Below are 12,879 nucleotides of genomic sequence, written 5' to 3'. Positions count from 1 at the left end.
AGGGAGGAGGGGAGATTTTTTGGGGAGGCGAAGTGAAGAGAAAAGGAAAGCAATAGAGATGAGGACAGATGCTTCTGAATTCCAGTAGGGGCGAGTTCAGACAGGCTGAAGGACAGCACCAGGGGGGAGGAGAAAGAGGGTGGGACGCGAAGTAGAAGGAGGAGGGGAAGGAGGAGGGAAGGAGAGGAGAAGACGTGCGCATCCTTACCCGAAGCCATCCACAGAGTGAGGAGGCCGACATCGAGAGTGGCGGCGACCTGCAGGGAGGAGGATGAGAAGCAGGAGGAGGGCTGAGAAGAGGAGTGACCGTCACGAGCACGGCAGATGCGGGAATGACGCAGAAAAACATGGCGATGCTGCTGCGGGTTAGAAGAGGAGGAAAGGAAAGGAATTCCCTCACCCGAGGAAGCGGAAGTCTCTTGCTCCCAGGAAGATCCCGTCGAATATGTAGGCCAGCGCTGCATGCCTGATGTCAAGACAGGAGAGGAGAGGAGAGGAGAGGAGAGGGAAGTGCGTGCTGTTGGGGGGAGGCGATAAGAGAAGATGTGCATGTGAGGGGAAGGAGATGTCTCTTGTAAGTGGGAAGGGAGAGCAAGAAGAAAACAGAGGATGTGTATGCGTATGTTTGTGTAAATGGGGATTGGGTTGAAGGAGGGCAAGGCAGGAGGGGTCAGACCTGCTGGAAGTTGGATGGCAGCAACCAGCGGCATTGCTCTCCTAGCCTCCGCAAGCACGTTGGGGCTGGTGGGTCACAGGTAAGGAGAGTTTCCTCCATGGACAGCGTCTCACTCTGTAGAAAATACCGACGCAATCGGCCCTGACGCCGCCCACAGTAGCCCTCCCTGTCCCAAGAGTCACTTGTTACTGGCCCTGGCCCTGGCCCTGGCCCTGCCCCCTCTGCCCGCTGCTGTACCACTCTGCTCTCCCTACCCAACTCCCTCCAATCCTCCTCTTCTCCAGCCTCTAGTGAGCTTTACCAGCACAGTTCCCGCAACTCCGCCGAGGAACAGCAGTCTCCTGCACAGCCTCCGCGCTGACACCCTTTCCTCACCCTCGTCAGCAAGAGAATCCTCGCCCACAGCTTCTCCTCACCTGTCCCCCTTGCCGATGTACATGGCGACCAACGCCTGCAAGGTTCCGATCATTTGGAGTGAATCGAGGAAGGATTGAGGAGAGAAAAGGATCCTCGTTCCTGAATAAGAGAGGGAGGGAGGACGAGAGATGGAGGATGGAGAGCAGGAAAGAAGAGACAAGAATTCAACCTGCGCCGCTACGGCAAGTCCGTCAACCACTAGAGCCTCGAGCGAAGAGCATTGACGAGCGATGGCGTGTGCAGCGATGACTGGCAAGGAAGGTGAGGAGGAAGACGGGAGGAGGAAGACGGGAGGAGGAGGACGGGAGGAGGAAGGCAGGTGGTGGAGGAGGAATGACAAGCGCAGTCACCTGCTGTTCCCATCCTGGCGCCGTAAGAGGTCATGACAGTGTAGAAGGCCTGCATGGACATTGTGCGGATGAGGAGAGCGCTGCCTGCTCTTGAGGTCACTGTAAAGGAGCGAGGAGGGAGAGGGGGGAGAGAGGCACTGGAAGCAGGAAACTAAAGGAAGTAGGAGGGAAGAGAGAGAAGGTTGACATGGAGTTGAAAGGAGGGGACAAGGAGGAAACAAAGACAAGCAGGGAGTGAGAGGACGAGGAGGTTTTGACCGGCTGAGAGGTAAGTGAAGATCTTGGTGATGTCAGGAAGCCTGCAGGATACTCTCAGGAAACTCCTGGCGCTCCTTTAGTCGGTCTTATCTCTACCTCCTCAAGTCTGAGATCTTCAAGATTCCATCTTGCACCAGGCATCGCAGCAGGAAGAGAGCTGGAGACAGAAGGTAAACGTGCAACCTCCTCGTCCTCGCCCTCGCCCTCGTCCTCGCCCTCGTCCTCCTCTGCTCCCTCCCCTATTTCATTCTGCACTCTTTCTCTAAATCTCACCTGCAAGATACTGGGAAATGACGACGGCCAGCGCTGCCCCTGTAAGCCAGTGAGAATAAAGATTGAGGAGGAAGACGAGGAGGCGGATAAGACGGTAATGGCGTGCACGCATAGGGGTGCATGGACGACGGGAAAGGATGAAGAGGGAACGATTGAGGAAGGATGGAGTATCGAGGTGGGAAGGAGGGAAAGGGAGGACAGAGGGAGGAGCGGAGCAGGTAGAAAGAGGAAGGAGAATTAGAACCTGACAGCCCCATCTCTAGTCCAAGAATGAAGACAGCATCCAGTACAAGGTGAACAGCACTGTGGCACAACCTTCATGTCAAGTCGCGCACGTCGGCTGAAGTTGGTCCCACCTTCCAGTCGCAATGGCGAGGAGAGGAGCTCGCGTGTTCTGATGCCCATAGGAAGCTCCCTTCGCTACCAGCAGCCACAGCTCCGCCTGACCAGAGCGATCGTAAACTCTACAGCTCTCGGCAGGGAGCAAGAGGGGAGTTGGGACCAGGAAAGTGCTGAAGCGCAAGCGGAGACGGGGAGCAGGAGGGACGAGGGATCGAAGAGAGGGAAAGGGAGTCGAGGGAGTGAAGGGGTTAGGAGGGGGTGAAAGTAGTACAGGAGCAGCGAAGGCTCGGATGATGAGGAAGGCTCGGGCGAAGGGAAAGATCTCAGCGTTGGATCCCATCGTCTTCAAGATGTTGTCCGCAAACTTGAACATGAGAGTTCCCAGCACGCATCCTACTGCTGTCGACAACCAGATCCCCTGACGGAAGGAATGAGATGGTTTGCATGGAGCGAATAGGAGGTGAGAGGCTCATGGCGACCAGGATGGGAGGACAAGGGGAAGGGGAGACGAGCAATGTGCTGACCTGAGCGACTAGCCGAGACGCCTCGTTGGGATCGTCACGAGCAAGAGCTCGAGCAACCTGCAGGTAGGGAGCAGGAGGATGAGCAACACGAGGGAGAAGGTTGCTTGTCTCACCATGGGAGTGGTGGCGTAGGAAAAGAAATTGAAGAGAGGGAAAGACACGGAGACCACCGACCCTCCAATACCTGCAAGCACACAATCACTCACCCTCATCTTCATCCTCATCTTCTCCTCTTGCTCTTTTCTCCTACTATCTCCCCCTTCCCTCTCCTCCTGTCCTCTTCCTCTGCTCTCTCTTGACTCACTGAGGGCTCCAAGTGGCGCAGCTCCCAGCCTCCCGACCATGACAGCTTCCAGCGTTCGGACCACCGGCTCAATGATGAGTGACCCCAGGGCTGGGATGGCGAGAGCGAAGATGGCAGCATCGAACTCTGCGAGCAAGCGTCATCACACGTACCCTCGCAACTCCTCCCTGACCTCGATCTGCCACAGCTCCCAGAAGTCCGTTTACAAATCCTCCCCCATGTCCCCTCCTGCACGTTAGAAAAGCAGCAAGTCAGCAGCGCTCAGACGCCCCGTTGAAGAGCGACGGACCTCGTCTCAGTCGCGCCATAGAGCCGAGCCTTCCCAGAGACGATTGAGCTATTAGTTGCCTCCGCCTTCTTCTCCTCCGACTCGCTCGCTTGCTCCGCACCCCTCAGAGCAGGTCTGTCCTGACATCTGACGCGAGACTTGGACTTGCCCAGCAGGCTTCTTGCAGGTTGCGATGTTGATTGAATGAGGATCGGATGACGTTGGAGACTACAAGGCAAGAACTTCTGTTGATGATGATTGCAACTCGCCATGCGCGGCTGAGCTCTGCCCATCATCGACGGTTGAAAAGCCTGCCGCAGAAGTCAGCATGCAGCCGACGGAGCCACGACAACAGGTATCGCTCATTGCAATGGTCAGACACTCTCTCAGCTTACATGTGTCTCGGAGCATCCCGTCAATATTGCTGCGACTGCAGTGGCAGTCACAGCAATTATCGACATGTTACCAATGTGGAGTTGGAGATCGGCAGAGGTACTATGCTCTGCAATGATATCATTTTCGAAGATGCTTTAGAAAGCTGCTCACATGTGCTGTTGCCGATCTCACAATCCCCCGGGAGATGTTCCAAAGCTCTGAATATGCATGTCAGGGAAAGGTTGAAAATTTCAAGATCGTTTTCAGCTGGCTGAAATGGAAAGACTGATTCAAACCCTACAGGGCAAATGCACTACATGTCATGTTTGTATGTATAGCAAAAAATCAAATATGCGCTAGAAGCTTATAGAATTATCCTCAATCTTCAACTTGCATGGAATGGCTGACAGACAACAAGAGAACAGACAACTTGAGAAAACAGGGAGTTTGTCATTCGGGAAAGAAAGTTGTGCTATCTTAATATTCGAGATGAGGAGACACACACCGCTATTCTTAGATGCAACAACAGAATACATGAAGCCATCTGGATCTTGCTGGTCCTGATGCTGTTGGAGCAATACAGATTTGCACATGGGCGCAACGGGGGTTCATGATCACACGTGCGAATAGCGAAAGGTTTCTTGCTATCAAAACGAGCAAAGAAAGATGAAAAGGATAAAACGATATGTGAGCTCAATTAAAGGTATGAAGCAAGAAAATAATACCATCCAACCAAACAAAAGTGTGAATAAAGATGCAGCGGTCTGGAATACAGCGGAAACGCCAAGGACTGGGCTAGGAGGATCCCAGGATGTGAAAAGAGAAAGGACAAGCAAGGAGAGAAGAGGAAGAAAATTGATATCAGAGAAGAGGAGGAGGCGAGGAGAGCAAAGGGGGAGAGAAGAAGATCAGCGAGGAGGACGAGAGAAGCAGATCAGAGGTGATAAGGAAGGAAGGATGAGAGAGGATGGGGAGGCGAGCAGAGAGTAGGAGGAGAGAGGAACATAAGAGGGTGAGAAGAGAGGAGAGAAAGACCAGATAGGAGGGGAGCGGGAGCAGGAGGCTCTGTGACAGCGACCATGACTCGGGAGGGGGCGGATGTGATCCGCCATGACGGTGGCCCCCCAAACCCTGGGCTCCGTGTGGGTAGGGTGGTGTTGTCCGAGGGGGTAGGGGTAAATAAACCTACTGAACACGTTGGGTGGGGGTGGTTGAGCACTGGTAAGTTTGCAGATGAAAGAAGGGGTGATCAGTGGTAGTTTCTGATTCAGATGGTAGGGTTCTGATTTTGTAGCTGAAGAATGGGTGGGGGTGTCGATTTGTCATGGTTATGGTAAATGGGGTCATCTCTGAAGGGGTAGGGTCAATCCTAGTGACAAAGTGGGGTAGAAAATGAGACAAGAATGGGTGGTCTGAGCGCACGTGTGTTAGGGGTGGGTGGGGGTGATCAACACCGGGACAAAGTGGGGGGTTGGGGTAGTGTTGGAGGCGTTGTTGAGTACCGGTACTTTACCCCAGTAGATTGAGGGCTGGGTAGTTCTACGTTTGAAAACAAGTTGAAAGGTCCATTCATATTTGAAAACTAATAATAGAATTTCAATGATTCTAACGAATTAATATTTTCAAATGCTTGGGCTTCTTTCCAACTCGAAGGAGCTAAAAATGAAAATTCAAGTCGAAATGCTTCAGGCGTGTAGACGGCGTGCAATGGTGGCGGCGGTAGGACGGCTGTAAGATTGTCATCAGAGCACGCAGAGAGAGGAAGAGAATGCCTATCACCTCATCACATTCGCATCTAGACATGCCTGATCGATCGATGTGAGAGAACTTACATATGTCGACAAGTGAACTTACCTCGGCAACCTTCCTCAGCCTGTCCAGCGTCTCCTTGCCTTCTCCCTCGTTGCTGTAGCCCTGCTGTGAGAACTTGTATCAAAGTACTTCATAGAGCTACCCGCCCTCGACACGGCTCACGAGCTCCAAGATCTGGTGCGGCATGTCAACGTCTTGGATCAGGGAGGGGCATCATACCAATCTCCCCAGTGCAAGAACATCAAACCGCTGAACTCTCTCCCCGTCGATCAAGGAGTCCTTGACATCTTTCTCATAGAGAAAGCTTGCCCCAAAGTCCAAGATCTGAGCCCAACCTGAGCAGTAGCGATTCAGTGAGACATTCGTCTTGCCTGCATCAAGTACCAATCGAGGTGTCCGCCATGATGTTGTGGGCGTATAAGTCCCCATGGCAGATTCCCTGTGAGACGTTGGCAACGGCATCAAAAGTGGAGAAAGAAAACTAACCGCAGAGTGGATGGCTGCTAGTCCCGAAGCCACCTGTTGCCACTTGAAGTCATTGTTGAAGTTCCATACAAGGCTCATACCTGCTGCAGTATCTTCAAGCAATTTGCGGCTGACATGGTAAAGTCTGTTGCAGGCATCTCATCAACAGGAGGCCGAAGACTCTACAGGAGCATGAAGCCTCATCCATGGGGCACTCACCCCGATAAGTATCCCGCGTGATGGTCGAGAAGGATGGAGGAGATCCAAGGTTCTTCGAGCTTCTTCGAGAGATTGTAGTGACTGATAGAGGACGTTAGCTTACAAACAAAGTTGCAGTCAGCACCAGCTGCGAGCATCGGTTTGCGAATGACTCCCAGGAGGCGCTGTAGGACGGTGAGCGCACAGCAACGACGACAGCAACCAGCATGTTCACTTGGACGTGGGTGCTGTTGACGATGGAGGAAATAGCTAGCTCATCGAGCGGAGATCTGAAGCGTACATGTCAGCCCAAGAGAATCATGTGAGAAAGAGGTCAACCCATCTGATATCGCGTTGAACTTGTGGAAGAACTTGATAGCAACTGCAAGGAACAATCAGACAAGATGGTGTGTCATGCACTTCTTACCCTCCTCTTTGGTCTCCTTCGATATAGCCCTGTATACCTTGCCCGACGCTCCCTAAGTCTCTTTCAGTGGCTGGCAGGTCGCTACTGCACGTGCCCATGTACCTTTCCTAGACGCTCAAAGATCTCAAACTGATCGACAGTGTTCTCGGGAACCCTGAACAGACAAACTTCAGGTTAGGTGAATCGGCAGCACCTTGACCGTATGGACGGGACAGGAGGAGTCATAGGATTGCTCCCGATAGCAAACCATGCGAGTGCTGCTCATCCATGATTATGAGAGAGGAGAAGTCAAGGCTCAACAATAATCTCGCACATGGGAGGTCAAATATCTCCTTGGGAATAGATTTCAGCTCGTTCTTCGACAGTCTGATGAGCTCCAGCTTCTTGCACTGCCACGAAACGTTATCTTTCTGCCGCGGGCAAGTAGTTATTGGATCACCAAGGCAAGTTCAGAAGGAAGTGATGAGAGCTTGTTGTTTGAGAGCATGATCTTCTGAAGCTCGGTCAACTTTCCGATCGAGCTCGGCAGATTTCTTAGTGAGTTGTCCGTCAACACCAGAGACTTCAATGCGACAGGCAAATCATCTCCCAACTCGACAAGTTTGTTGCCTTTGAAGCTGAGGATTTCTAAAGAGTTCAACTTTCCCACCACCGCAGGAATGCTTGAAAATTGATTCCCCAGGAAGAACAAGATCTTGAGAGAAATCAAGTTCTCAAATTGGCTCGGAAGGGTTGAGAGTGAGTTGTTGCCAAGATTCAACAGTTCAAGACTTCGCAGTTTGCAGATCTCAACAGGAAACTCACTGATTTGGCAGCCCGTCAAGTCCAGTCGTCGCAGCTTGCTGAAACCTCCTCTTTGTATCTTTTCAATGAACCAAGAGAGTCTTGCTGGGTCATTCTTTAACGAGAACTCGACCGTGTCTCTATGGTCACTGGTCGTGCTGGGGTTCGGACTTGACACCATTCTCAAGTCAGCAAGTGGCTTGACAGGAGCGCTCGTCTCATCCTTTTGTGCGCGTCCCTCGTTTGGATCCTTCGTGTCCTCGACCAACCTCGTCAGCGAATCTTGGTGCCGCTGCTGCTGCACCAGCCTTGACGTGTTGTCTCTGCAATCCTTGCCCCTGCACTCCCTACCCCCGGAGCCGCCTGACCGGTTGCCGCTGAGGTCCACAAAGACCACCCAACACGCCCATAGCAGCACTAGCGATGCGATGGCGCAGGCGTTGACCCTGTTCCCCATGACGGGAGACAACATCCTGAGGATAGTTTTCTTGTCTCCCTTCAAGGCCCGCAGATAGTGAAGAGACGTCTCAACCAGCGCTGCCACAGCGGATCCTAACAATGTTTCAGGCAGCTTGCAAATTTGCGCACAAAGAGATTCTTCTCGATAGCCTTCAAGGTCTCGAATATCTCCCAAATCCCCCCCCCGCCCCTCCGCCCCACCTCCTCCTCCATTTGCTCCCGATCCTGCTCCTGCCTCCTGCCTCCTGCCTCCTGCCTCCTGCCTCCTGCCTCCTGCCTCCTCCTGCTCCTCCTGCTCCCTGCTCCTGCTCCTGCTCCTCCTGCCCCTTGATCCTGATCCTCCTGCCTCCTGCTCCTGCCTCCTGATCCTGATCCTGATCCTCCTGCCTCCTGCCTCCTGCCTCCTGCCTCCTGCCTCCTGCCTCCTGCCTCCTGCCTCCTGCTCCTGCTCCTGCTCCTGCTCCTCAGTCCTGCTCCTACCTGGTATCTAAAAGGTGTGATGATGCTGGGCAGGGACTTTCCTTTCCATATATTGACTGAAAAAGAAAGTCAAACCTTTCCACTACATCTGCCTCAGATCCTCGCTGAAACTGGGCCGAGTGCTCAGGCTGCCGATCGGACAGTAGCACCGCCGGGCCGGGAGGCCGGCGGCCGGTCACCACCGGGCCCGAGTCGCACGGAGTGTCGTTAACTTTGAGTAAAAGGTCGTACTGGCAACTTAACTTGAAGTTTGAGTGAACTTTGTGAGAAGACTCGGACGGCCCGCAGTTCCGTTCAAGTCTGGCTGCGTATGTGACAGCAGCACACATTAAGACATGGAGCTAACAATCAAAATGCTGTCCTTGTAATGTCGTATGAACTATCTTGAGGCGAGCTTGATGTTGCTAATTAACTCCTTGCGGATGAGTAAAACTTTAGAGCTGGACCTTATCGGAGCCTGCTGACGGATACGAAACCGTGATGAAATGAAAAGTTGCGTTCTCTGTCTTTACTACTACTCCATCCCAAGATCGCAGCGAAGCATGCTGCAGGGCGGTACCTGTGGCAGAGTTTCACAGAGCAGCAGAGCCAGGAGTACGAGAGGGTCTAGTGTTTGCTCTAGCAGAGCTCGATGGTGCTATGCGCTGGTAGCTCATGTCTTAGCCGTGTGTGCGCGTCTTGAAGGAAGTAGAAACACGTACCTGAGGCATAGACCCATCAGCTTGCGCTTATCAGCGCTCATGATGGCAGCTGGCTGACTTACCTGTCGCAGACATCAGCAGGAGGATGAAGAAGATCAGGTTTGCTTGCAGGCCCTGCATCGATTCGAAGCACAAGTGCGACACCTTCCAGCCATGCTCGAGGTGAGGGGGTGGAAGGGGGGGGGGGGGGGGCGAGGATTGCGAGGGGAGCGGTGGAGGGGAAGCTGGCAGGCGGGCTGGCTGGCAGCTGACAACCTTTGTGTCGTATCATGTGTGACGTTTGTTGTCATGGGGGTGCAGGTGCGTCAAGCACAACATGGCAGGGCGTTGCGTGAGACTGAGAGTGTCGAAGCCCTCGAGGACCAGGAGCTTGGTCGCGTGCGTTGTGTGCAAGAGATCCAAGGTCAAGTGCGACGAGGGCCGACCCTGCTCCCGCTGCAGGGGTCGATTGAAAGAGGAGCAGTGCGTGTACGAAGACATGGAGCTGATAGTCACGGACGACGGGATGCGAGAGGTGGAGCAAGCAGACCTTGCCCTGGCGCATCAGAGGAGGCGGATGGGAGAGCTGCGGGTGGAGAGACCGCTAGACTTCTGGATCCGAAGCGTGTCGTTCGACAAGCCGTCAGCTTTGCGGGAGCAGATGAACTCGATGGGGTGGCCGGATCGCGTGCTGGCGAGGCACTGGGAGTTCGGCTTCAGCTCGCAGGAGCTGATGAACACCTTCCTCTATCTTCCTCCCTACCTGCAGCAGGTGACACGACGAGCGCTGCATGCGGTAGAGATCATCATGGCAGACAAGATCGAGAAGCAGTGTCGGAGAGTGGAGGACCACCTGCTGATGGGGGGAGGCGAGACAGAAATGAAGCCAGACTTGGAGCTAGACCGAGCATTCTACGACCAGCAGACCTTTGGGATGGTGAAGCAGCATCTGCATCCGTCGACGGGGCAGCGGGCCCATGTGTTTGCTTCCGATGCCACGTCGAGGCTGATAGGCTTACATGAGGAGGAGCTGCTGGCGAGGATAGCGAACAGAGAGCTGCGGCTGCCTACAACAGAGTTTTCCTACTTCTGCTACGTGATGTACAGCACCTGGTCGTTTGCAGTCAGACCGGGACAGCCGATGATGATGCAAATCAGACTCCGAAATTTTCGAGACGAGACGGGGGCAGAGTGTGTGGGCGTGAAGCTAATACAGCAGGAGGAATTCGACAGCTACGGGCGACCAAGAGCAATCAAGGCGTATTTCGTACCGGTGAGTTAGTGGGAGGCGGAGAGGGAGTAGAGAGCTAGGGAGGGGGGACTTGACTGGGGTGAGTGCGTTTACTGGTCTGACAATCTGTGCTTGCTGCGGGGCAGGTGGATCGGGGGGAGTACGAGTCAGCCGTGATGCCGTCGGAGGGGTCGAGTGCGAGAATACAGATGCACTTGAACGCTGGACGAGACTACGAGGCATGGAAGAGCGACTTCGTGTCAGACTTGTACGCGGTGAGAAGGGAGAGGGGACTGGAGGAGAGAGGGGGGAGAGGGAACCTCCGGGTGGGGCCTGAGAGCTTCGGGCGCAAGCGCGCTGATGGAAGATGTTGTGTCTGCAGGACGAGACGATCATGGGGATGCAGAAGTCAAGGGAGGGGATACAGCGACTGCACGCACTAGCGGAGGATCTTGAGAGGATGTACCAGCCGTTCCTGGAGCGGGCAGAGAAGATCCTGCATGAGAGGACTGAGGGGCAACATGGCGGCAGCAGCTCGTCTGGGGCTTCTGTGAAAGAGGGAATAGCTGTGGCAGCCCAGCCGTCTGTGCTCAGTCCTTGTGGTGTTGCCTCGGCCGCTAAGAGGGACGGTAGGGGTAGTTAATGGTACAAAGTTGAGTTGGAAAAATTCTATCATGAGAAACTCTGAAATGAACCGTTCCGTGGCACCGTTGCCCCGTCGGCCTGTCATAGCTCACTCTCACACCGGGGCTGCAAGCCGGGGCTTACCGGCGCTGACTTGGCATAGTGCCAGTCCCGGGCCTTCACTGAGGTAGTCACGGCCCTGGCCGGCCCAGTGACGGTGGGCCAGTGCGGCAGTCACCGTGAGTGCGGGCCCCGGGCCTGGCCCGGGCAGTCAAGCATCTGAGGCAGGCTCACCTAGGTGTGATGGCGGACGGCGGGAGGGAGGGAGTCATCGATCTGACGACGGGGGAGGAGGAAGAGGGAGGTAGGCAAGTCCCCTCCTCTTCCTCGAGCTGACGACCGGCAGGAGCAGGAGCTTCTCTCTGCTGCCGAGACGTGTCGGTGGGGAAGGAGAAGACGAAGGGGGTACTCCATCTCAGGAGCTCGAAGTTGATCTTCTTGCCCTACAAGTTCGGTGAGGCGTGCTGGAGGAGTGGATGAAGTTTTCAAGTTGGACGCTGACGATGTTGCTCGTCAGACAACAACAGGGTTGAGGTTGACTGTACCCGGGTCAGCAGCCTCCAGGTTCCACGTCGGGTTGCAGTCTGCTCGCTGAACCTAGCGCAGGTCAGCAAGACGGGAGGATCGAAAGCGCTGCTGCGGCTGAGCATCAGCGGAGGAGAGGTATGCCAGCGCTGATGTCAGCACGAGCAAGGAAGGAGAGGCTGACAGCCTGCAGGACGTGACTTTCGACTTCACCGGGGCAGGAGATGGGTTTTCCTGGAGAGACACGTTCAAGGTTCAGGATCAGACAGCTCGTGTCGCACCTGACGGCAGCGTCGTGCCAGGATGCAGCAGCAGAAATCATTCGATCCTCCACCAGCAGCTCTTCTAAGAAGCAGGTGAGGCCAGTGTGATAGCAGGGGAGATTGTTTGACTCGTGGGCAGCAGTCGGGGAGCAGCGGCGGAAAAGGAGGCGGGGCAGCACCAGAGAAGAAAGCAGCCAAGGAAGAAAACGTGGAGCAACACAGACTAGACGCCTCAACCATCTTCAAGTATCATCTCCTATCTGATCAGTGATTGTACTCATTGGGAACAAGGTACTTCAAGAAATACCCCAAGTTGGCCAAAGTTTATGAAGAGCAGGTATGTGTTGAAAAGATCTTCTCAGCTGGCGTTCATGCCCCATGCTGGGAGATTGACTTGTACAGGTTCCTCATGCCATGAGCGAGCAAGAGTTCTGGAGGCGATTCTTGGAGGTGAGGAGAGGAGAGGAGAGGAGAGGAGAGGAAGAGGATAGAGGAGAAGAGAAGAGAGGAGATGAGAGGAGAGGGGAGGTGAAGTGAGGAGATGATCGAAGATCGATCTACCAGGCAAAGAAGCTTCGAGAAAGTTCATCAGCAGAAAGTGACATCTCAACCTCTATCATGAACAAGTCAGAAGGTTCAAGCAAATTTCAGACCGGCTCTTGTAATTCGATGAAGTACAGGAAAGGAGACAAACAACGCTGGGCACAGCAATGTGTGTTGATTTCCGCTCCTGCTCTGCTTCTTGTCATGAGTCCTGCTGCTCGCAGAGTTTTCGAGCTTCGCACTTGGCACTTGATCTGACTGCAATAGAGAACAGTGCGTCACTGAAAGCATCAGCTTCTCGTAGGCAAGAGAATGAAGGAAACCGATGCGACGTGTGGAACTCATGCTCTGTGTTGTAACCTCAGGTATGAAGAGACATGTCACATGGAAAGGTCGGCGATTATAGGTGAATGAAGATTCCTTGTCATGAAATGCTTGATGTTGACGATGGAGATGATGATGATGATGATGATGATGATGATGATGGAGATGATGATGATGGAGATGATGGAGATGATGATGATGATGGAGGAGATGATGAA

General features: G+C 54.0%; 3 protein-coding genes across 3 annotated transcripts in view; 1 reads left to right on the top strand and 2 right to left on the bottom strand.

Annotated features, from left to right (window-relative positions):
- GUITHDRAFT_120215 (hypothetical protein) overlaps nucleotides 1-3,873 on the bottom strand; it is a gene marked incomplete at both ends in the record, with an annotated part of 4,606 nt that extends 733 nt beyond the window's left edge. Inside the window, 21 exons of the mRNA XM_005820499.1 lie at nucleotides 209-257; nucleotides 308-356; nucleotides 401-458; nucleotides 677-741; nucleotides 790-842; nucleotides 978-1,041; nucleotides 1,093-1,127; nucleotides 1,263-1,342; nucleotides 1,444-1,527; nucleotides 1,702-1,742; nucleotides 1,798-1,858; nucleotides 1,975-2,013; nucleotides 2,219-2,277; nucleotides 2,331-2,416; nucleotides 2,588-2,734; nucleotides 2,841-2,897; nucleotides 2,954-3,024; nucleotides 3,145-3,270; nucleotides 3,317-3,372; nucleotides 3,434-3,723; nucleotides 3,808-3,873. Coding sequence (XP_005820556.1) covers nucleotides 209-257; nucleotides 308-356; nucleotides 401-458; nucleotides 677-741; nucleotides 790-842; nucleotides 978-1,041; nucleotides 1,093-1,127; nucleotides 1,263-1,342; nucleotides 1,444-1,527; nucleotides 1,702-1,742; nucleotides 1,798-1,858; nucleotides 1,975-2,013; nucleotides 2,219-2,277; nucleotides 2,331-2,416; nucleotides 2,588-2,734; nucleotides 2,841-2,897; nucleotides 2,954-3,024; nucleotides 3,145-3,270; nucleotides 3,317-3,372; nucleotides 3,434-3,723; nucleotides 3,808-3,873 — 1,636 coding nt within the window. The remainder of the gene's footprint in view (nucleotides 1-208; nucleotides 258-307; nucleotides 357-400; nucleotides 459-676; nucleotides 742-789; nucleotides 843-977; nucleotides 1,042-1,092; nucleotides 1,128-1,262; nucleotides 1,343-1,443; nucleotides 1,528-1,701; nucleotides 1,743-1,797; nucleotides 1,859-1,974; nucleotides 2,014-2,218; nucleotides 2,278-2,330; nucleotides 2,417-2,587; nucleotides 2,735-2,840; nucleotides 2,898-2,953; nucleotides 3,025-3,144; nucleotides 3,271-3,316; nucleotides 3,373-3,433; nucleotides 3,724-3,807) is intronic.
- A 1,599-nt stretch (nucleotides 3,874-5,472) lies between these two features.
- On the bottom strand, nucleotides 5,473-7,944 carry GUITHDRAFT_120214 (hypothetical protein; the record flags this gene model as incomplete). The annotated part of the gene is made up of 17 exons (XM_005820498.1): nucleotides 5,473-5,515; nucleotides 5,567-5,592; nucleotides 5,642-5,693; nucleotides 5,742-5,773; nucleotides 5,819-5,934; nucleotides 5,984-6,038; nucleotides 6,086-6,118; nucleotides 6,166-6,209; nucleotides 6,284-6,364; nucleotides 6,408-6,447; nucleotides 6,486-6,552; nucleotides 6,602-6,644; nucleotides 6,690-6,741; nucleotides 6,792-6,843; nucleotides 6,889-6,946; nucleotides 7,003-7,078; nucleotides 7,129-7,944. The coding sequence occupies 17 exons, from the start codon at nucleotides 7,942-7,944 to the stop codon at nucleotides 5,473-5,475; spliced, it is 1,686 nt and encodes a 561-aa protein (XP_005820555.1).
- A 1,321-nt stretch (nucleotides 7,945-9,265) lies between these two features.
- GUITHDRAFT_147800 (hypothetical protein) lies at nucleotides 9,266-12,708 on the top strand (the record flags this gene model as incomplete). Its single annotated transcript, XM_005820497.1, has 13 exons — nucleotides 9,266-9,274; nucleotides 9,413-9,520; nucleotides 9,576-9,626; nucleotides 10,469-10,597; nucleotides 10,705-10,951; nucleotides 11,359-11,460; nucleotides 11,524-11,570; nucleotides 11,613-11,669; nucleotides 11,753-11,887; nucleotides 11,934-12,040; nucleotides 12,086-12,131; nucleotides 12,197-12,244; nucleotides 12,703-12,708. The coding sequence occupies 13 exons, from the start codon at nucleotides 9,266-9,268 to the stop codon at nucleotides 12,706-12,708; spliced, it is 1,092 nt and encodes a 363-aa protein (XP_005820554.1).
- Between the last annotated feature and the right edge of the window lie 171 nt (nucleotides 12,709-12,879).

The sequence above is a fragment of the Guillardia theta genome (genome assembly GCF_000315625.1).
Source record: "Guillardia theta CCMP2712 unplaced genomic scaffold GUITHscaffold_174, whole genome shotgun sequence".
Lineage (NCBI taxonomy): Eukaryota > Cryptophyceae > Pyrenomonadales > Geminigeraceae > Guillardia > Guillardia theta.
The sequence above is the reverse complement of the archived record's forward strand: the minus strand, read 5'-3'. Positions and strand labels throughout refer to the sequence as shown.